General features: G+C 36.1%; 1 protein-coding gene across 3 annotated transcripts in view; it reads right to left on the minus strand.

The window, feature by feature from the left end:
• Window positions 1-24,154, minus strand: part of OLFM3 (olfactomedin 3) — a 201,042-nt gene that overhangs the window by 42,045 nt on the left and 134,843 nt on the right. The window contains exon 1 of one of the 3 annotated variants that reach the window (XM_025392120.1): window positions 1,526-1,761. The exons of the other annotated variants lie outside the window; for them this stretch is intronic. Within the exon in view, the coding sequence (XP_025247905.1) occupies window positions 1,526-1,654 (129 nt within the window). The 5' untranslated portion in view covers window positions 1,655-1,761. Of the gene's footprint in view, window positions 1-1,525; window positions 1,762-24,154 lie in introns of those variants that run through there. 3 annotated transcript variants of the gene reach the window in all.

Raw genomic sequence — 24,154 nt, forward strand, 5'->3', positions numbered from 1 at the left:
GCAAGATAACTAGAAATCCTAAGAGAATCGTGTATAATTTTGAAAATTTGATTCTCATCAGTCAACAATAAAAAAAAAAAAACCAAGCCAATGTCTATATACATAAAAAAATACATGTCAGAATTAAGGTGCCAAGTTTGAAATATAACTCATTCATTAGTACCTCAGTTTGCATTCATTATCCTGCATGAGTGAATTCAACAATGATGTTGCTGAAATCAGGTACTTGGACATTGAAAAAAAATTGGCTCAGTAAATATTAGATAATATAAATCTATGTTTTGTAATTGTTTATTGATGTCTATCTTGCTTTCTTTATAACTCCAAATATCATTTACATCCTTCCTGTCAGGCCACTTCATGCAGGTAGGGAAGAGAATCTCAGCAGTGGAGGCTCTGAGGTTCCATAAGTAACCTAAGGGAAATGAAAATGTAAAAGCAGGTCAAAGTGTGGCTTGTATGTGCTCTGCTGGTGCCTTAAGCACTGGGAGATTCTGGAAAATTATGTAATTATTTGGTCAGACTATACTCAGTTAAGTAACATTGGTTGATAGTTTATTATTAGTAACTGCAAACAGCACTTGGAAATGGAGGGCTACTCTTCTTTTCATATCTGACTTTTTCTGATCCACTGGAGTAACCCACATGAAAGTGAAAAACCCCTAGTTTTGCTTCTGTACCTTTTATTTCAGGGCAGAGGAATTATTTTCTAATAAATTCCTTTTATCTGAATTTGTAAATTTCTATTTCAAAAAACAATAGTTTCCATTTTTGTTTGAAATGTCGAACATGTTGCTCACTGAACGTTGCTTCAAACTATCAGGAAATACTTTGTTAGAATGTAGGGAGGATTAAAAAGCCATTAATTTTAAATGAATGAAGATTATACAAGATAGTCTTGTGATAGGAAGTCTTCATAAAATATTAAAAATACAGGAAGATGTTTTTATCAAGTTAGTTTTCTATTGTTCATGTTTCTTAGCTTTCTGAAAGGAATTTTGGGCAGGCTTTAAATTGGTGAGTTTTTTAATTCATTTATGCTTAAAAAATGTTAGTTTCTTTGAGTGAATTCATTGCAAATAGTCACAGGCATTGCATTCCAAGGAAGAATCTGCTGTAGTAAAACTAGATTTGACAGAATATACTTTGTAGCTTACTTTGTGGGAAAAATTATGAAGATTTTTACAGATATTAAAATAAGTAAAAGAATAAGAAACAAAACATATGTATATATTTTTAAGAATTGCCCAAGCTTCCAAGTAATATAGTTAAAGCTTTTCATCCTTAAGAATTTAATGACTCTAGTATTCTCTTTCATAGCTTATTTCTCAAGCAGTCCATTTTTGGGGTGTAACTATAAAGTGTTCATAAAGAAATATCTATGATGAGAGTTACCACATAGATACCACATTTTTGAAGCTGACCTGTAAAGGAAGAAGCAAAATCTTAGCCTTTGCAATTTACAAACAAAGCCCACTAAATGCACTTACTTCTCAAGATGGCCAAACCCACCGCAGTAACTTACTAAGGTATCCGGAGTCGACAGCCTCGTGGTGTTCAGTCCCACCAAGGATGGGAGAGTTTGGGACATCCAGTTTGAGATCATTGCCATGGTACTAAGCACAGCGCCAAGCTTCAGCAGTGGAAGACTCATTGCTGTGGAGCTAATGAGTTTTCATAGTGACTGATTAGGATCCCAGTGCCGGGCTGGCAGCGGGAGGTGTGACTGCAGCGCGCCACATCTACAGCATGAAAAGAGATCAACTTCCCCAGCTCTAATCACCCAGGAAAGCTTACAGAACATCCTTCCCCCATCCTCGTGGGAAGTGCCCTGCCCTTCTTTTTCCTCCCTTGCCAGACTTTTGCTGGATCATCAAACAAAATATTCTTGATAGGCTTGGTTGGTAATTATCAGAGAGCAGAGGCTGGAGGGAGGCTGAAACTTGAGCTTTCCCAGCTCCACTTTAGTTAGTTCATATCAACAGATTCCATTTCCTCTGGGGTTTGTGTAAGCATAATCAGCTACTTTTTATCTTTCATTTAAAAAAAACCCACACCTTTAAATGGAGGTCTGCCAAAGTGCACATTTCAACACCAAATTTAATATCTACAGATTTCTCTGGGCAAGGATAGAGTGCTTTTAGGAAGAACATGAAAATAAACTCTGCAAATAATTTTCAAGATGATCATATTGAAAGTAAGAGATAATTGTTTTTTTTAAGAAAGTAAACTAAAATTAGCATCATTGCTTTAAAAATATAGTCAAAGATTAATAGCTACTGCTTGTGGCAAACATTACCTTTAGGCATCTTAGACCTGAACAGACAGAAAAGGCAGCCTTGCAGAAAAACTTCTGTTACAGAAATTTTATGTGTTTCCAGTTTTGCTTTGGAGAATGAAGGCTTTGCTTCGTAGGTGTTCAGTGACACAGGAAACTCTGTTAACTCTATTTTCAGTTTGTGAGGAATGATGGACTGATATGGAAAGTCTGTATCTTGAGAGAACATGTGATTTAGTATAAAGGGCACAGGACTTGGACTCAGGAAGTCTGGGGATCTAGCCTTTGTTCTCCTCTAGTTAGCCATGTGACTGGCCAGTGATAAGATTCCTTGGCTTCAGTTTTTTCTACAATATATGGGTGTTGGAAAACATGCTCTACAAGGCCCCTTCCAACTCTCAAATTCAATGATCTGTTTATTAGATTCCATTAGCAAGTGTGGTATATAGAATCCAGGGTTTATGGATAACTTTATTATATTAGTTTCATAAATACTATAAATATCCCACATCCAAATCTCAGGTTCCAAATGAAAGAAATCAGAGGTCTTTGTCTTATCCAATATATGTGTTTTAAAATAAAAATATAAAGAGAGGACACAAAACAAAATATGGATGAATGAAAATTAAATGAAAAGAAATTGGTTACAAAAAGGAAAAATGTTGTTTTGATTTCTTGGGAGAATTCTGGACTTGTTTGTATTTGGAATCTTCAGCCAAAGATGTATATTTTTCTTAAACAGTTTTGACAGGAGAAATAAATAAAATATCCTTAATAAAATTGAAAGAGATACATATTTATAGTGTGTGTATACTTTATTCTCAAAAACAGCTTTAAACTGGGGTGGATGCTAAGAGACTCCTCAAATCTTCCTTGCAACTATTAGCTTAGAATCCAGGCCATTTTATTTTTTCAAAATATATCCAAATGACTTCAATTGATTCTTATTTTTTAACCACAGTGCCCAGAAAACCAAATGTTATTACTTTTCTATTCTTTCAAAAATCATGCCATATGAAAAACCAATAAAGTCACAGTACTTTATGTATTAAATTTAGCAGAAAGCCCTGTGAAATTTTACATTAGTATTACAATGTGGTAATGACAAAAAGCAAAGTGGATTTACAAATCTAATGTTGAAAAATACACCTGGAACTCTACCTTACTTTAATAAAGAAGGGGGGTGTCTTTTCAAGAGCTTAATTTCCAAAATTGGAAGACAATATACATATAATTACTAGATAATTTAAGAAATGAGGTGGCAGATGGTAATTATACTTATTAATGAACTATCAGTTCACAAAATAATAGCATTTTTAGAAGAATGTAAGATTGATTGTCAGGGAAAAACAGTGCTCTGATTTGCAAATTATAAAGAAAGGAAGAAATAGAGAAAAACGATACAAATGGAATACTTCTTGTAATTTTCCAGAGATGCAAATTACTATATTAAAGAATTGAAGTAGAACAATGGTGAAAGTTTATGATTTGGCGATGTTTATGAACAACATAGAAGTTAAACTGTGTTGTTTTAGAACAGGTTTAAACGGCACACATTGAAGTAGAAAAGCTCAAATTACAATAATTATTAGTTGTGGGAAATTAAAATAACTGAAATTTGCAAAGAGCTAACTAGTTAGTACTCTCGTAGTCTACTGAAGTGATATCCATTTGAAAAGTTGAGTCCTAGTTTGCAAATGGGAGAAGGGATTAGCCTATTTAGAAGTAGCGGACTGTGTTCAGGGCAAGCAACTCAGTACTTGTGGAAGTTCCACAAGCATAGTGTGAGTGGTAATGATATTACCACTGGCAATGAGATGAGGCTGCAAATACTGGCTGTGACCAGCTCCAAGGGCTTCAGGGTCACCCCAAAGTGTTTGGACTTTATCTTGTATGTAATTCAAGAGTTTAAAGCAAAGCAGTAAGATCATTAGGTTTATGTCGTGAATCATTGCTTTGTCATTTTTATGATGCAGGATAGGCAGGCGGGGAATGCAGAGAGTGCAAAGCATATCAGAGACAGGAAGGTCACTTAGAGGTATATTCTCACAGTTTGGGCAAGAGATGATGAGGTCCTGAAATAATAAACTGTCAGTGAGGTTCAAAAGGATGAATTCCATAAAGGTTTGCACAACAATTGGCAGTCCTTAGTGACCGAATAAATGTGAGGCAGTGGAAATTACCTGGGAGCACTTTTAGTTTTGGGGTTTGGATGATGAGTGTCAATCCTCAGCATAAGATACACAGGTAGAAGGATAACTTTATGAAGAAGATAGAATTTATTGCAGCTGATATGCATTACCTGTAGTACAGAGGGTCACTGGATGATGATGTGCCCCACACCTAGAGTTCAGAAAAGAATTAATTTCCCTTGGCCACAACAACTTAATGGACTAGTGAGAATAATGTGTCATACATGTATGAAAAAAAAATGGTTAACTTTAAAATGCAGTTTTAAAACTACCACGATTTTCATTTATTCAATTCATGGCAATCTATAAACTTAATTACTTACACAGTCTTCCTTAAAAATGGCAATCCAAAATCTCTCTATCACTAGTAAATAGTGAAATATTACTAAATCTAATAATCTCACACAAAATGTGACCTGACTACACACTACACACTTATTATCTTTGTAGAATTTCATAGTGGATCAATAACTATATAACCTCCAGTTGTGCATTATTGCTCATGGAATGCTGAAAGCTATTGATTAATATATTTATTCATTAGATTTTTTATAGTAGCCTGTCCTTTTTATTACCCAGAGAGTATGTTTCATGATAGACTTATATAGTAAATAATTAATAAGCAAATAAATAATGAGTGAGAATCACTAATAGGTAATTTATATAATATTGGCATGTTCTGTCATTAGAATTTTATTTTTTCTTTTATTTGTAGAACAAAGTTAAATGTTGCTTTAATGACCCTACACAGACATATAATAATACATATTTCCTAGTTTGGGACTGTATGTATGGTAGATGTGGGAAGGTTTCCAGAAAACACAACTTAGGTAGATATGAGAAATCAAATACATGAAAAAAACCTGACGACCACATAAAATATGGTAGAAAATAAATAGTTAATGAGGTAATTGTGACCTAAAAGTTTGACTTTAGGTAAAATGAGAAGAGACTTAGATTGCTTTTGCTAAACAGTAGAAACTTTAAGAAGAAATAGTGTACTCGTACTTTATTTTTATTATTTAAACCAAAATTTAAATTTGTGAATGTCTTCAGGCAGAGGGGAAAGTGGTTTATTAGATATAGTTGCAAAGGTACAAATATAGGCTGAAGAAATTGTTGAAGAAGGAGGAGGAGGAGAAGGAAAAAAAGAGATAAGAAGGAGGACGGCAATTGGGTAGAACACCGAAAAATAAACTGTAATGATTGATTAAACCAGAGTGACCTCTAGAGAAAAACAGTGGGATCTTGTTAGCACATTAAGCAGGAAAAATAGGAAGAGTAGCATAAAATAGAAGAAGGTGGAAGACAGAGTACTTGTGTTGAAATCACTTGGGGAATGCTGGATACCCTGGATGGGGTGTGGTTTGAGAACGACCAGGTACATAAACAGCTCTCCAGCTCCCGTGGCACTTTAAAAGCAGTTTAGTGAGTCGCCCTCCAGATTCTTCCACTTACTAGAAAGATACCATTGACTAAGTTAGTCTCTCAGTCTCCATTTTATTACCTGTAAAATGAAAATAGAAGTACCACTGTGAAATGGTTATTTGAGAGACTGAATGAGATGATATATTTTGGAAGTGTCTATAGTATGTCCAATGTAAAATAAATGGCAACCCTAATTTTGATAAGAAATACCATGATTTGAGCCGGCCAAAAGGAATAGACCAGCTGAAGGAACAATCAGGCCTAGAGAAGGTAGAAAGTTTTGTAGCTTTGCAAAGGGGTAGCTGAGTGGAGCTTGGAGTATAGGCTGTCTTGCAATTCAGTCACCTTGGGTGAAGAGAATAATACAACTTTGCGGCACGACACCATCAGTCTGTGGCTCTGGGGCTAATAAAATCAAAGTAGAGGAAAGGGACTGATTGCTATTTCTGCTTCCTTCTTCACTGAAAAGTCGAAGTAATTACTAGAAAACTTCCATAAGGTCCCACTACCACATCTGCTCACTTCCTCACCTGTGCCCACACACTGTACCTTCCTTTTGGTTGCCGTGGATAAATTGACTGTGTTCCTAGATAAGGTAGATCTCTCCTCTGTGCAACACAGTTATTTTGGACAATCATGCATAATAATTACTTGCAAGCCTGTTAAGACCCAAATTTCTAGGTCTCACCTGAGTCTGATTTAACTTTAGGACAGGACAAAATAGTTTGCATTTCTAACAAGCTCCCAGATGTTGCTGATGCTGCAATTTTTGGCCCACCCTTTGAGTAGACTGCCCTAGCTTATATCTCTCTGACCTACTCAAAGACAATTCTTATTTCCTCTTTTTCCAGCATCAATACATTTTCCCTCTTTAGCAGATCATTCCCAGCATCATGTAAATACCACCATACTTTTCCTACTTTATGCAAACAAACAAATGTTATTGATCTTATTTTCTCTCCAGTAATTCCACCATTTCACACTCTCCCTTTACGGCATACTCTCTTGAAAGAATTGTTTATACTCACCATCTTCAAGTTCTCTCTTCCAATTGCATTTTTGTTTACAACACTCCACTGATACTGCTTTCATCAGGCTACCAGTGACCCCCCAGATTGCTAATCTAGCAGTCAATTCTCAGTCCCCAACTTTCTTAACCTATGGGCAGCATTCATGAGAATTTACTTTCTCCTTTTTGAAATAATTTTTTCACTTGGCTTCCAGGATGCCACACTCACTAGTCTTCCTCCAATTTTATGACCTCTCTTCCTTAGTGTCATTTGCTGATTCTTCCTCATCTGTATGCTAATGATTTCCAAATTCATTTTTTCCCAGCAAACCTCTCCTGTCAATTCAGACCTGCATATCCAATTTTCTACTTGACATCTCCACTTCAATGTTTAATAGACATCTTAAATTGGGCACATTGAAAAAGTGAGCTCCTGTTATGGCTCCCCCAACCCCAGAAAAGAAAACAAAAGAAAAATACACCAAACAAATAACAACAAAAATACACAAGCAGCCATTCCTGCAGTCTCCCCATTTCAGTTAATTGGCAACACTGTGGTTAATTTGCTTAGGCCAAAAAGTTAAGTTTCAATCTTAATGTGTTTTCCTCCACATCTCTTATCAATTCAGTCAGCTAGTGTCTACTTTCAAAATATATCCAACATTCAAGTATTTTGCACCATCTCCGCTGCCACTGTGCTGCTTCAAGCCTCCATTGTCTTTCATCTGGATTGTTACAAAAGTCACAACTTATTGACTTTGTATCACTTCAGCCCATCTGTTATTGCTGGAAACTGACATTATCTTGTTAAAACATGAATCAAATTATGTTATTCCAATGCCTAGATTCCCGTCTCTCTCATGGTCAAGGTCAAAATATTTAGCTTGCATTGTAAAGTTCTACATAATCTGACCTCCTCTTATCGCTCTGATTTCATTTCTTTCAGCTCTCCCCTTTATCAACTCCACTGGAGCCACTCTGGCCCCCTGGCTGTTTCTCAGAGAGAAAGGCAATCTTTTACCTTAGGACCTTTGCACTTGCTCTTCTCTTGTGGAATTGCAATCTCTCAAATATCTTCTCACTTCTTTTTCTCTTTCCTGCCAAGATCATCTCTCGTGAGGTCTTTTCTGGCCACACTATCTAAAATGTCTACTCTTGTCACCTGGTTGCTTTATATTGTCTTTTCTGCTTTACTTTTTTTCTCCTTAGAACTAGTTAGCATGCTATATATTTTATTTATACATCTTGCTTCTTACGTTTTTTCCACCAGAAATCAAGCTCCATGAGGGATAAATGATTCCTGGTTTCTCTACGGGGGTATTTTTAGCCTAGAAGAATGTCTAGCACACAGTAGTTTCACAATAAATATTTATGAGAGAAATGGAAAAATGAATATGTTACTATATAATGCCTCGCCTGCTGTCAGTTTAAAAAAGAAACCATTTTTAGTGTGAATACACAGTACAGCTTATTCTTGCAAAACAAACCGGTACAATATATTCCAGTATTGTGTTTTGCATGTATGTTTTTACATGTGCATGATGGATCTATACATGGGTAATGGATAGTGAAAAGTATTGAAACATTATGCTTATAGTTACATGTATTTTTTCCTTCCACTTTTCACATGTAGAATGCAAGCCCTTTTGGTCTAAGCAAAGAAGTACTAGCTCTGACTTTGATTCTGTCTTCTATTGATAAGCCTCAAGGGTCACTGGAACCCTACATAAATATGGAAGCAATCTTTTCTTCCTCTTGCCTTTGGCTAGCCGAATTTTTCTCTAATAGCATAGGGGTGGTAGAAGGGACTGTATGGTATGTAGAGAATATTTTTAAAAAACCATTTCACTATCTATATGTATATCAAGTATCATGTTGTACACCCTCAATAAATATGATACAATTTAAAAAGAAAAGACAGATTAAAAAAAAAAATGGTTTAGAGAAGCTAGAGATCTGAGTCTCCTTTGAACCAAATCTCCTTCAATTTGGCCCTTGGCAACCAATTAGGGACCACTTGTAGGTCCTAGAATCAGTGCTTTGTCATTTTTGCCTTGAGGTTTCAGTATTGTCTTAAAAGTACTCACTAATGAAAGAATGAATTTAGAATGAAAAACATTTGCAAAGTTCTTTAAAGGAAGGATTTCTGTCTTCTCATCTTTGTCTTCATCTGTGAAGCTGACTGATGCTCTAGAAGCCCGGGGGATCCTCCGTTGGCAGCTGTTGTTGCTACTTCAAAGGAGAAAAAATGGATGTGTGGGAGAGAAATATATTCAGGGCAAACATTTTTTTTTCCCTTTCTACTCAAAATTGAAGAAGTGGGAAAATATAAATCCAGGATTAGTCCAGAAATAAAAAAGAAGAATGCAGAGTGGTGTGACAGAAACCTTCAGCTTAGTCACTACCTTGCTTTGGGGCTTAGGTTCTTCAAATAGGAAATAAAGCTATTAAACTGAATTTCCTATCTAGCCCCTTTCATAATATAGTGCCGCTCTCAAGAGCTCAGTCTCTATCCCTGCAGTCTCACATGTACCCTTTCACTCCCTGTTCTGGCACTAGTAGATGACTAGCCATGTGACCTCCCAGAGCTGTGCTGTTCTCATGTGTAAGTTGGGGAAAATAAGAGATGCTCTTTTGTGTTTGTGAAGATAAAATAAATGGCTACATAGAAAGCCCTGTTTCAGGGCCTGGAACATGATCAGTGCTCAATCAATGTTTGCCACCACTATGCAAAAGAACTATATGCATCTTCTACCCATCTTCATGGAAGAAAGCATAAGGACAGATGTTAGTGACAAAAAAAGCGAAGTTCATCAAACTTTGGAGTAAATTAACAATATGAAAGTTTATCTTCAGAGTTTAAATATTCATCTTTCTAATATGGTTTGTTCATATGGATTGACTTCAAACATTCTAGAAAGAATATAAAATGTGCCCATCCTATGTTTTATTGAGAAGCTTCCTTATTTAAACCCATCAGGCAGGCACTATGCTAAGAACTTTGTATGTATGAAGTTGTTTAATCCTCAGACAAACCTGATGAGTTAGTATTGTTGTCGTAACCAGTTTATAGTTAAGGAACTGAGACACTGAGAGGTGAAACACGTTAGATAAGGTCACACAGCTAATAAATGACAGGGCCAGTATATGAACCCCCAAGTCAGATCCCAGATAGTATGTTGTTAGCTATGCTATCTCACTGTGTCTCATACACACACTCACTATCATAGTTCTGCAAAAAAAAAAAAAAAAAAAAAAAAAAAGCCAATATTGATTTCAAATTTTGTCTTTTTAAAATAATTAGACTTATATGAGTGAAGCATTATAGGTTAGTTATTTACATGCTCTATAAGTAAGTGAGTGCTAAAAGCTAAGCACAAAAATTAAAAGCAACATGTCTTCACTCATTGAGTTTATCTTTGAATGTGATGGAGCAAAGCTCTCACCAGGGAGGCACTGACACTCAGGTAAGGACTTGGTCCCCCTGCTTTATTTTCACTGCAATCTATTTTCAGACTTTTCTAATTCACCCTACTCCCTAGGGCAGACTGAAGTGTTAAATTATTGCCAAAGGCTTTTCTGGAAGAAATTGTTTAGAAAGAGAAATTTTAAAGAGATTGGGAAATTGCCTGGTGATCAGTGAGGAGACTGTTTCAGTGGTTGTGTGAAAGAACAAAATTGGATCTTCAAATGTGCAATTTTCTGAAAAGTTGTTATGAGCTGTTTCATAAAGCTTATCTCCCTCATGGCATATAAAATGTATGTTTAGCGGGTACCAAAAATCTGGTGGTAGTAAACAACCCCAAACATCAAAGTATGAAAGAGGATTACATTTGTAGCCTGCTTTTTAACAAATTCATGCAAATAGGAGATCTGCAGAGTAGGGTTTTATGCAGTAGCATAGTTACACTGTTTGTCATCATTGTCCTCTTATCAATATGTGTAGCAAAGGTTATTTTGTGTTTTGAAAGCTCTGGGCAGACAAATACGGTTAAATATAAACCTCTAAAGATCTGGTGTTGAAAAAAGTCAGGCACTATTTATCACTGAAAGCATCCTAAGAGTTACACATTTTTATGCGAGGTTCCCGGAAACAGTTAAGGTTGGTTCATTAAAATAATCACCACATAGATGAAGCTGTGTAAAGCCTTTACTTCATTAAATTGCCCTTTTTGGCTTCAATGCAATTAAACACTTTTAACCTTATAAAAACTGTTATAAAAACTGTTTCAGGAGGACGTAAGTAACTTAATTTTAAAACAGCTTCCTTTGGAAATACTCATCTGAAAAGAGACCAGTGACTTATGTCTGAACTTATCAATAAATAAGTGAAGGAAAAAGTGTTGATAAACGTTGTCTCTTGTTATTAAAATTAAATAGCTGATTTTTTTCTGTTACTTAATTTTTTTTGTTCTCTTCACATTTTCCAGCTTAATTATGTATTATTTTCTGTTGCCAGAAAAACATAAGCAGAAGTATGTTGTGTCTCTCTCATTGACCTTTAAAGGCACTGATCTATTAAACATTTATCAAGTGCATTCTTTGGGGCAGGAACTGTACTATTCTGAAATAAGATTAATATGAAACAGCCTTCTCTTTAGAGTAATTTATCAAACTGGGATTGTAACAGAATACAAGTGATTATGTATATTGGATTCAAATAATTCCAAGCTTGTGAGTACCTATAGGGATATAATGGAGGAGTAAAAGAAGAGGGAATTAGTATCACATAGTGTAATGGTCAGGAAAGACCACAGTGGAAAAGATAATGCTTGAGCTAGTTTTACAAATTCAGATCTAAATTTCTAATTCACTCAGAGAAACTGACAGTAAAATTTACTACGGGCCGTAAACATAAGATAAAATTTAAGTCATAAGGATCTTGGTCCTATACTCCAAAAGACATTTATATATGTTAGCTCTTTCTTTGTCAATGTACATCTGTTGCCCTAGTACTTTACATTTTCATCTCTCTTTTCATTAATAAAATAAAATAGTGATATTTACCTAGTACATAATATAGAGCTACTGAATGTAAAGAGACTGTGAAAAGGAAGTAACCATTGTCAGGAAAACAGTATTTTGCTTGAGAAGCACAACAGACATGTAGAAATATCTAAGTTATTGGAGAACCTTGCGTTATCAAGAAAATATATTCAAAATTGTTCATGTGAATCCTTTCAAGATTCTTTATGTTACTTGACCCACATGAAAAAATCTGATGAAATGTTTTTTCAAACAAATATTATCCAACAAGTAGTTTGGATTATAAATTTACACATAATAAGTCATAAAATACAGAGCTAAAACTTTAAATCTAATATAGAGGCTTCTTGTCAGGTCTCTGCAAAGAGGTATATATACATTTTATAAATATTACATGAGGAGTGTCAAGCTATTTACCATTATTGAAAATGGATCAACTTTGCAAAGCATTCTAACTCCTCCTCATGCTCTCCTTTCCCTTCTCCTTTCCCCTTCTCTCTCCTTGACTTCCTTCTCTTACATTCTTACTTTCATCCATCTTTCCTTCTTTTCTACCTCGGTCTCCTTTTCTTCCTTTTTTTCCATCCGTATTTTTTCCTTTCTTCTCTTTCACTTTCACCAAACTTTACTGAGTCCTTTCTAGGTATTCTGCACTGAAGTGGGATTTAAGTATGGTTTCCAAGTATTCCCCTGGTAATTTTGATGTGTTCTCATTTTTAACCATTGCCTGGGCCATATGGCTGCAATTTAAGCACAGATCATTGTAATATTTTGCACTTCATATTTGGAACTTTTGATTTACCTCTCCATTCATTCAACACTCCTTTAAAACAAAACAAAACAACTATTTTCTTATCTGAACATTGAAACATGCATGTGTAGGTCACAATTTACATTTTATTGCAATCCATAAGGTTTTCAAGAACTTATTGATCTTAAAACTGGAAACTCCTCATAACTGGTGTTTAATAATCATAGTATATTATTCATGTGATCCTCATTAATAGCTTTTTCTTGCAGGACTGGTTAATAAATATGTCAACTATAAAAAATAAATTTTCTCTCATATATTTTCCATTTCAATAATATGTGCATTAATATCTATTAAAATATCCATATAAGTTAGTCAATATTTTTCTACCAAAAATATATTTAGAATTATTTGAAGAGCAAGGTCTATTTCACAGTGAAACATGAAACAGGCATTTATGCATTCAGTAAGGATTTATTGATCATCCTCTATATGCTAGACACTAAATGCTAGAGATCAGGAATTAATGCAATTTACTCTGACTCAAGATCTCCCATTCTAGTGGGATACTGACAGGAACAAGAAAGAAATATAGCTGTAAGTATAATTTAAATATAATGGGACTCGTAATGTGTACAATATGCAATGGGTCATTGATATGGTTAGATTTGTGTCCCCGCCCAAATCTCCTATCAAATTGTAATTCCCAATGTTGGAGGAGGGGCCTGGTGGGAGGTGATTGAATCATGGGGTGAATTTTCCCCTTGCTGTTCTTGTGATTGTGAGTGAGTTCTCATAAGACATGGTTGTTTAAAACGTGTAGCACCTCCCCCTTCACTCTCTTCCTCCTGTGCCATCCTGTGCCAGCCATGTAAGATGTGCCTGCTTTCCCTCTGCCTTCTACTATAACTGCAAGTTTTCTGAGGCCTCCCCAGCCATGCTTCCTATACAGTCTGAAGAACTGTGTGTCAATTAAACCTCTTTTCTTTATAAATTACCCAGTCTCAGGTAGTTCTTTATAGCAATGTGAGAACAGACTAATACAGTCATAAACCATTAGTGATTAATTCCATTTGGGTGGAATAGAGGAGGCTTCAGAGGGATAGTGAATTTCCATGGCTTCAATAAATTTCCCAAGAAAATCAGGAAGGAAAAGCCATTTCAGCACTGGTGACAGCATGTGAAAACTCATTTCTGAAGTGTGAAAAATCCCATGTTATTTAGGAGATCTGAGTTGCTTGCAGTGGGAGCAGTGAAAAATGCATGATGGGGGAAGGGAGAGAGGAAATAGAGTTGGAAAGGTAGTAGGAAACAGAGGTAGCAGAAACATGTAGCTCTACAAAGAGAAGATTAAATATTGCTACCAGTATGTCTTTACAGAGTTTCAGGGAGAAAGTGATGATACCCAACCAGTTTGCTATTTAGATGAATATCATTCAGAAAAGATTCACTAAATATCAGGGAGTGGGTGAGGAGTTAGAATGCCAGCTGGGAGAGTAGTTAGGGGGCCATTTCAGTGTCAGCATAAGAAATAACAGAAAGACTAGGGAAGAGTAAGAATGGGCTAGGCACATTACACAGGATTTTGTGAATAATTAGATACAAAGATGAGAGACAGAAACAAGACAAAAGTGGCCTCTAGATTTCACAAAATACAATACAAGTTGAATGTCCCTTATCTGAAATGCTTGGGGCCAGAAGTGTTTTGGATTTTGAATTTTTCTGGATTTTTAAATATTTGCATTATACTTACTAGTTGAGCATTTCTAATCCAAAAATCCAAAATCCAAAATGCTCCAATGATCATTTCCTTGGAGCGTCATGTTGGTATTCAAAATGTTTTGGATTTTGGAGCATTTCAGATTTAGATTTTCAGATTAGGAAAATTCAACCTACAAAACAGAAAGTGTTTAAGAATTGTCTGGGCCAGTGCTTCTTAAATATTAAGGTGCAAATGCATCACTTGAGGATCTTATGAAAATGTAGATTTTGGTTCAGAAGTTGGGAATAGAGTGTTCACTTGAGGAGCACATATACTAAAATGGAAATGATGCAGGGAAGGTTAGTGTGGCCCCTGTCCAAGAAATTGGGGATACAGTATGAGATTCTGTATTTTTAACAAGCTCCCAAGTGATGCAGAAGGAGCTGGTAAAGAAAAAAGGAGCTGGTAAAGAAAACACTCTTTGAGTAGAAGGGGCCATGGAAGCCAGCTCAGAGACTGTGGAATTAAGTGAAGTGCAGATGTGTGTAGACAATAAGGAGGCACAACCAAAGCGGGGTTGGGGGAAAGGCCAACTATGTAAGAGAAGTGAGAGTGAGGATTGTCCACAGGCACACATGCTTCTTATCAAGAAAGGGGGTCCAGAGTTCTTGTCATCCAGAGCTAATTGTTAACAGAAAACATTTAAAAGTAATCCATTTTAAATAGGTATCAACATTCCATAGAAGCAGAGAAAATATGTAGTTAAAAATTTATCTTGAACAACAACAACAAAAATGTTACCCTTATCGTGAGGATATATTTGCAACTGCGTGTTAACTCAGCATGAATAATGAAGTCTTAATTCATGTATGTGTGTTTATGCAATTATTTTAATCTCATTATTTAGTTTCATCCCACAATCATAAAGAGATTTGTGTTTGCAAAACACTTCAAGGAATTCCATAGTTTTTTCAGAGCCTCTTTTATTCTTTTGATATCTATATCATTGTCTTTTGAAGAGTCTGTCCCATAAATTTTCTCTTCAATCGTTAAAGAATACATACCTTCCAGCTACTCTTATCAATCCCTTTGCATTTGGTCAGACCAGTTCTCTCATAACACTTCCATCAACTTCATTAAATCATGTATGTGTCTTTTACATGATATTAACCTCCATCATATTTACAATAAATAGCATTAAGTAGTCATAATATCCAAAAATCAGTGGCTCAAGAAGGATTGCCACTGTTAGGCAATAAGGGATACTTTAGTGGGATTGAGTGGGATCTCACTCAATTTAGTGGGATTGCCACTGTTAGGCAATAAGGGATACTTTAGTGGGATTGAGAGGTAATTCATTAAATAAGTGGCTATATAATTAGTGAATATTTCTGATGGCTTGGATAACACATACTTTGATAACTTTAACTCAGGGTTGTCAAGAGGCTTAAACATAATAGCCAGGCACCCATATGCTCTGACGTTTTGATATAGGTAGAAAAGAAAGAGAAGGATGATGCTTTCACATAATTCACTCATTTTAGGGAAGGATTCTACTAACTACATGCAGAAGAGTTAATGCATTGTGTTCTCAGCAGCTACAGAAATTTTTTTTTTTTTTTTTTGAGAAAAATTCTTGCTCTGTTGCCTCCCAAAGTGCCGGGATTACAGGCATGAGCCACTGTGCCCGGAGATTTGATTATACTTTTGTCTGTCAGAAAAAAGATGATCAGAAGATAACTGCATCACTGGCTGCTGCCTAGACGTTACCAGCGTTTGTAGTATCTACATTACTACTGTCTCAGTGAGGCCCGAGTATCCAGGAAACACCATAGAAGGTTCAGGGAAAAGGGAAAGCCTGAATAGTAGCCGATTGGCAGCTGAACAAAGATAAAGCTATTCCCACATGACAGTGGATTGGAAGGTCACGATAACGGAATTCTAGTCTTACTGTCCATGTGAAGTTAGCAGCATGATATGTTTTAGTTTCTTTTGAAGCTTCAACATTCTCTGACTCTCTGCATTCTGTTAAGAGCATGGGCTTTGAAGTCATGTAGATCTGGATTGGAATGCCAGGTTTGTCACTTACTGTGTGACTCTGTGTAAGTTAATTATTTTTCTGAACTTCATTTTACTAATCTCCAAATTAGAGATTATAATATCTACTGATGAAGTCCATCTGACAAGGTACACCAAAGACATACTTATAGTTCAACGAAGTTGGGTTTTTTAATTTGTTGTATGAAGGGAGATTGCACAGCAGAAGCATCGAGCATCCTATCAGGCAAAGGAAGAAACAGGGTTAAAAATAGGATTGGGGAAAAGGTATTTAGGCATACTTAAAGCAGAATCTTGATAGTGCTAAAAATGAGCAATGCTCAAAGTAAAGAGGTTAACATTAGGCCAGAGTTAAGAAGTGGACTCTGGATTCTGTTTCCTTGGAAACTCCAAAGTTAAGATAGATGTTGAATATTGTATTTGAAAAACCCTTATCTGAAACTTTGCACCTGGGATGAAAATTGAGGCTGTTTCTTGGTGTCAGTGACTCAAATCTTCCAGGCAAGTGTAGGTTGTTCCATTTTTACTGATCTGATTTCAAACGGCAAAGCTTCTAATAGTCTATGATTCTAGAGAACAAAGTGTCTCAGTGTTACATCCTTTGGTAAAGTAGCAAAAGCAGAATTGAGGGGTTGACCTCATAGGCTTGTACAAATCAAATGAAGCAATGTACATGAAGTACTGAGCACAGTGCTTATCTTAGAAGCAATTGTTACTCTTACTAGTATTGTTTAGCTGTCCTTTCACAAATAAATATCTCATAATAAAACTGGGTGCTGACTTAATATGACCAAACTTTAGTTACTGAAAAGCACAATTTTGAAAACTTAACTAGCCAATAAAGGGATGAATTCATCCTTATGACCTTAGGTACCCCATGCTTTCAAGAGGAGTCTAGATGCAGCACAATCACCTGTTGCCTTTGATAATACTGATTTCCTGATCCCACCTCACCAGAAATGCTATTCAATAAACAGGCTTACAGGGAAATATGTATTTGCACTTTTCAAAAGCTCCTGCTTTTGATATGCAACCAAATTTCAGAAACACTCATATAACCAAATGACCATGAGAAAGTATTGCAGTACATACACTATTCCCAAATGATCAGAAGTAAAAGTTTAGAACATTAAAAAGTGTGGCATAAATATGATCTTGTGGCATAAATAGATTTCGTTCAGTGTTGCAATGCCCTTTGAAAGTCCCTGATACATTGATTTTTCAAGTTGAATACCTTCAGTATTGGTAAAAATAAATCCAATGTAATTAGCTGCTTTATTTATTTATTTATTTATTTATTTATTTATTTATTTTCGAGATGGAGTGTTGCTCTGTCAGCGCATTGTAACCTCTGCCTCCCAGGTTGAAGCGATTCTCATGCCTCAGTCTCCCGAGTAGCTGGGATTACAGGCATGAGCCATCCCACTTGGTTAATTTTTGTATTTTTTAGTAGATACGGTGTTTCACCATGTTAGCCATACTGGTCTCAAACTCCTGGACTCAAGTGATCCGCCTGCCTTGGATTCACCTGCCTTCCCCTCCCAAAGCGTTGGGATTATAGGCTTAAGCCGGTGTGCCTGGCCAGTAGCTGCTTTTGATATTGGATATTTCCAATCATGAAAAAGTCCTTGCTATATTCATATTCCATTCATTTTCTGAGTTCTGCTTTCTGCTGCACTAGTCAAGATTTACTTCTTTCTGCTGCATAATAGCCCTTCAAATATCAAGCTACTTCAACTTGTATGTTTTAGGGAAGAATACGGCCCAGATTTTTGAAAATTTCTCTTATGATATGCTTTCAGAGCTTCCCCCTTCCTGGTTATTCTCAGCTGGACACACTCTTGCTGGTTAATCTCACTAGGCTCACTACAGAATGATATACTCTGAAACATTCTAGGTTGGTGTGATGAGCCTAGATCAGGAAAGGAAGGAGGCTTATTCATAAAAATGTCAATATATTTTTCCTTATAGAATCAGGAAAATTATCACAATTTAAATATATTATTTTTTTCATGAAGAATTGTGGTTATATAACTGACACAAAGAAAACATTTTTATTCTAATTCAACAAACGCTGTCTGCTAAAGTGAAGTTCTATTGCAGAGGACATGGTTATTTTTCAATTAGGATAATATATATCTCAGTGATAAACTGAATTAAAATTTCCTCATCACTGCACATAATGATTTAAGTTATATTCTTAAATCTCATTAAAGATTTACTATCCCTAATTGCTATTGGCTCCTAGACAATCGTCTTATAGGATGGATCTCTGAGCAACTTGATGCTTCAGAAATGGGCTGAGACTCCATGGGGAGAACAGCTTAGAGGGCACCATTGCCTCTTCTCTTCTGTTTCAGGGCTTTAGACTTTAGTTTCAAATTTAGCCCACTCTCCTTTCTCCTAACTCTCTTAACAACTTCAGGTGTTATTGAATTAACTTATACTCAACTGGTTAATTGGGGAGTGATGTCAGTATAATGTGAATTTGCTCTGGTTCACATGCTTTTTTCCCCCCAAAATCTTTAATATTTTATACCAAAAATAACAAGCAAAGTGTATTATCATAGCTGAAAGCAGCAAGCTGCAGTTATGTAGTCCTTTACACAATGATAATTTGCCTACAGTTATTTTCTTGACTTGATTTGGACAAGTGTTGCCTGTGTTACTCCCTAATTGTGCCTTTTCTCTTGTCTCTGTAGCTCAGCTACCTCAGTCTATCCTTACATCCATTTTTGTCAAGTAATTTTCAACTTGAAAGTTAAGACCCTATACAGTATATTTACTGAAGTATTTTTTATTTATTAGCAATATAAAGTTTTTTTTAGCTGTGTTAGTATGTAACACAGTTACTGTTTTTTGTTAATTCTCTAACAAAATTGTATAGGTTTGAGGGGTCTGCCATAACTCTTCTTGTTCATAATGCATTGTTTTGGAAAGCATGAGGTTTTCCTGAGAAATGTGTATTTTGCATTTTATCAGCACCATGATCAGGAGTCTCCCAACCAGAACAGGCCAAGAGACAGTGTGGTTGAGGGGGTTTGTGAGGCTGGGGTCCTCTCAACTCATCTCAATGGCTGTAAATCCTTTACTTCAAACATTTGTGGTCAACTTCAATATTAGTGTCAATATGTCTCACTGAATGTGAAACGTTAATAGCTGAAAATATGATATTTTTATCTCCCAGTTCAAGGCTTTTAAGATGCTGGCCCATAAAAACAGTTTCTCAGGATTCTCCCATTTCTGCCCTCATCTTAATGACTTCTAGCCCATTCCATTTGGTTTTACCTATTAGGATGGTGCAAAAGTAATTTGCTTTAGCTTAATTCCTTGGCTTCAATTTCTTGGCTCAGAGCCTCAAAGTTGATTAGTATTTCTGTCTCCTCCTTATGTAGAATTCCCTTTGGTTTCCCTCAGCCATTTGTACCATGGACTTTCTGTGTGGTTTCTTGCTTATTCTGTCTTCCCTGTTCCAGTTTTGAGCATTATGGAACCCCCTGCACCAGGCTGATTTCTCAGCAGTGCTCCTCGTTGAAACAGCCCTGGCCAATCCTTAAAATGAAGTTGATGTAGTAAGACTATCATGAGAGAATATAATGGCATTTTTGATCCTGCGGGCTTACTTTCAAAGTCACTTTACCTTCCAATAAGGCTATGCCTTTTCAATCTTTACACCTGCAAAAGCAATCGAGCTATTAGCACAAACCCAGAGTAGAACTCAATCTACACTGCAGACCCCTAAGCCTTTACTTCTTCTTTTATAGTGTTTTTAAATGCTGTTTCACATTCTGGTAGCTTCTCCAAGTATGTGATATTACTCCACATGTGGGAGGATATTGGAATAGAAAGTAAAGACACATTGATTCCTTCAAATCACTGACAGGTCATTCAGCAGTGCTTTGTGCCGATGTACCATAGAACCACTTCTAACCCTACAATCATTAGTATCTATCCTAGCATATCCAACAGCCCCAGAAAGTCACAGCCTGGACAAATTCTTGGAGACACTGGCTGTAGTGCTGTCACTGAAAGTCTAATAATGCCCACATTGGCTCAGAGTTGGAAAACTCAAGGACTACGAGGTCAAAATTATGTAACCATAAAATTATATAACATTTAACTCTACTAGATTTGCTTTAAAAAGGAAAATAAATAATTTTTATTAACATCTTAATGAAGTTACACAGCATGGCTATTTGGTTGGGTGTTTATTGCATTTGGTCAGAATCCTTCTTAAAGAGAAAGTTAGGCCAGTGATTTTCATTATATGCAACAAAGCTGTTTGCCTTTCCAAATGCATACAAAAAACAGCAATCATATTTCATCAGCTGAAGGAATCTATCAGTATGTAGAGCACTAATGACCATCCATTTGTATATTTAAAATATAGTCAGATGAAATAAAATGTCTCAAATTTCCAGAAACTTGTTTTCTTCAGCCAAATGTATTTAAGGAAACACTATGTTTAGTAATATAAATAAATATTATATAATTATTTCTATATTAAAATGTAATTGCTCTGTTGGAATTAGAAGAGCACTACTTTTTTATTTTAGTCAGTTGAATCATTTTGAATAAAATGTATTTGTGAGCTGGTATTAAATTAAATAAAACTGCTTTAAATATATCCATTCTATTTTAATTTTACCGAAATAAAATATCTTCAATATTATTGTTCAAATACTGCAAATTATGTGTTGAATCAATAGATAATAAAATTCTAAAAATATGTAATGCCACATCTTTTTTAGCTTACAGTGATTAGTACCTTAATTTAAATGCTTGCTTCATAAAAGCGTAAGTAGTTTGTTAAACGTCAAAGTATATTAGGAATGTAATGTGCATTTTTAAATCTGTTAATGTTAATTTAAAAAATAGCTATGAAAGAACATAGAAAATTAAAGAATATTTAATACTACTTAATATAAACATAGTAAATTACTTAAATAAGCATTCATCTGCTCATATTACTGTTTTACATATGCATTCTGCATTAAAATTTTTGCAAGTTAGGTAATAATTTAAATGCAATATGTAATATCACTTATCCTTTATTCAAATATTTACCAGGTTTTAAAATATAAATAAAATGGAATGGTAATGGAATGTAACCTCTCTAATTTCAAGTTTTATGTGTGTGTGATTTAAAATATTTATTGGTTTTACTACATGTTGTGCCTGAGAGAAGAGCAGAAATATTACATTTTAATGGAGTCAGAAGATAAGGCCATTATTTAAACCCCAAACACTTGGCTCATTGCTGACATGGACAATAGTGACTTACTGGTCTGCACCTTCATGCAGTCAACGGGGAGAGCATTATGACACTATATTTAAACAGCACATTACTTTACATCCTCTTCTGAGCAGTTATATTGCCTATACATTAAACAGGCTTTCGTGGTCAATTTGCATTGCTATGCTTATTTTAATGATGAGTAATAGGAGGCCAAGAAAGGCTAAAAACATGACCACTGTTGCACAGCAATGTAACAGGAAAAGTTGAACCTCTGATTTATTTATCAAATCTGGAGATAGTCATTACTACTAATTTTATCCTTTTTGATCTTCTAAGACCAAAGCATTTGCTATAAGAACCTCATCACTAACGTAAAAATGATAGACTGCTTTTTCAATATTACAGTGGTGTCATGTTCTTAGTATCTTAATTGTTCTTAACATTCTTAATATGGAGAACTCCTGAAGGATTGTTACCTTCCTTGTCAGCCACATAATGTTTATAAAGTCAATCGAGACTAGAATACTATTCCCCAACCCAATTGTTTCCATATTAGACAGTTTTCTGTTTTCCGAGACAGGGTGAATTTCACAATTATTTGCCCCATTAGATCAGAATAACTCAGTGATGAAGACCTTGTACTCCATGATTAGCCAGACCTAGATGTGAATTCTGCCTCTACTACCTAACAACTGTTTGACTCAGAAAGTTATTTAATTTATAAATATTTCATTTACCTATGTCTATAACAGGAACAAATAATAGTTTTTGCTTCACAAAGTCAGCATGAGGGTTATGCTATGGTTTGGCTGTGTCCCCATCCAAATCCCATCTTGAATTGTAATTCCCATAACCCCTGTGTGTCATGGGAGGCAACTGGTGTGAGGAAATTGAATCATAGGGCAATTCCCCTATGCTATTCTCGTGATAGTAAGTTCTCACAAGATCTGATGATTTTATAAGGGGCTCCCACTCTGCTCAGCTCTCATTCTTCTCTCTCCTGCCACCTTATGAAGAAAGATGTGTCTGCTTCCCCTTCACCAGGATTTTAAGTTTCCTGAGGCTTCCCCAGCCTGCAGAGCTGTAAGTCAATTAAACCTCTTTCCTTAATAAATAACCCAGTCTCAGGTATGTCTTATAGCAGTGTGAAAATGGACTAATACAGTAAATTGGTACCACTGAGAGTGGGGTGTTGCTGTAAAGACACTGAAAATGTGGAAGCAACTTTAGAACTGGGTAACAGCCAGAGATCGGAACAGTTTGGAGGGCTCATAAGAAGATATGAAGACGTGGAGAAGTTTGGAACTTTCTAGAGACTTGTTGAATGGCTTTGACCAAAATGCAGATAGTGATATGAACAATGAAGTCCAGGCTGAGGTAGTCTCAGATGGAAATAAGGAACTTGTTAGATACTGGAGTAAACGTCTTGCTGTGCAAAGAGACTGGTGGCATTTTGCCCCTGCCCTAGAGATCTGTAGAATTTTGAACTTGAGAAAGATAATTTATGGTACCTGGAGGAAAAAATTTCTAAGCAGCAAAGCATTGAAGAGGAAGCAAAGCATACAAATTTGGAAAATTTGCAGAGTGTAAATGTGATTAAAAAAACAAAAAAACAAAACAAAAAAACAGAAAAACAACAAAAAAACATTTTCTGGAGAGAAATTCAAGCCAGCTGCAGAAATTTGCATAAGTAATGAGGAGCCAGATGTTAAGCACCAAGACAATGGGGAAAACGTCTCCAAGGCATGTTATGGTGACCCTTCCCATCACAAGCCTGGAGGCCTAAGAGGGAATGGTTTCATGGGCTAGGCCCAGGCTCCCCATTCTGTGTGCAGCCTCGGGACATGGTGCCCTCTATCCCAGCTGCTTCAGCTCTAACTGTGGATGAAAGGGGCCAATGTACAGCTCAGGCTGTTGCTTCAGAGGGTGCAAGCCCCAAGCCTTGGTGGCTTACCTGTGCTATTGGGCCTGTGTGTGCACAGAAGTCAAGAATCGAGGTTTGGGAATCTCTACCTGGATTTCAGAGGATGTATGGAAACACCTGGATGTCCAGGCAGAATTTTGCTGCAAAGGCAGAGCCTTCATGGGGAAACACTGCTAGGACAATGTGGAAGGAAAATGTGGGGTCAGAACTCCACACAGAGTTCCCACTGGAGCACTACCTATTGGAGCTGTAAGAAGATGGCCACCATCCTCCAGACCCCAGAATGGTAGATCCACCAACAGCTTTTACCATGTACCTGGAAAAACTGCAGACACTCAATGTCAACCCATGAAAACACTCTGAAGTGGGGCTGTACCCTGCAAAGCCACAAGAGCAGAGCTACCCAAGGCTCTGGGAGCCCACCTCTTACATTAGAGTCCCCTGGATGTGAAACATGCAGTCAAAGGATATCATTTTGGAATTTTAAGGTTTAATGACTGCCTTTTTGGCCAATTTCTCCCTTTTGGAATGGGAGTATTTACCCAATGCCTGTACCTCCATTTAATCTATAAGGTAACAAATATGCT

The sequence above is a fragment of the Theropithecus gelada genome, chromosome 1, assembly GCF_003255815.1.
Source record: "Theropithecus gelada isolate Dixy chromosome 1, Tgel_1.0, whole genome shotgun sequence".
In the NCBI taxonomy this organism is placed as follows: domain Eukaryota; kingdom Metazoa; phylum Chordata; class Mammalia; order Primates; family Cercopithecidae; genus Theropithecus; species Theropithecus gelada.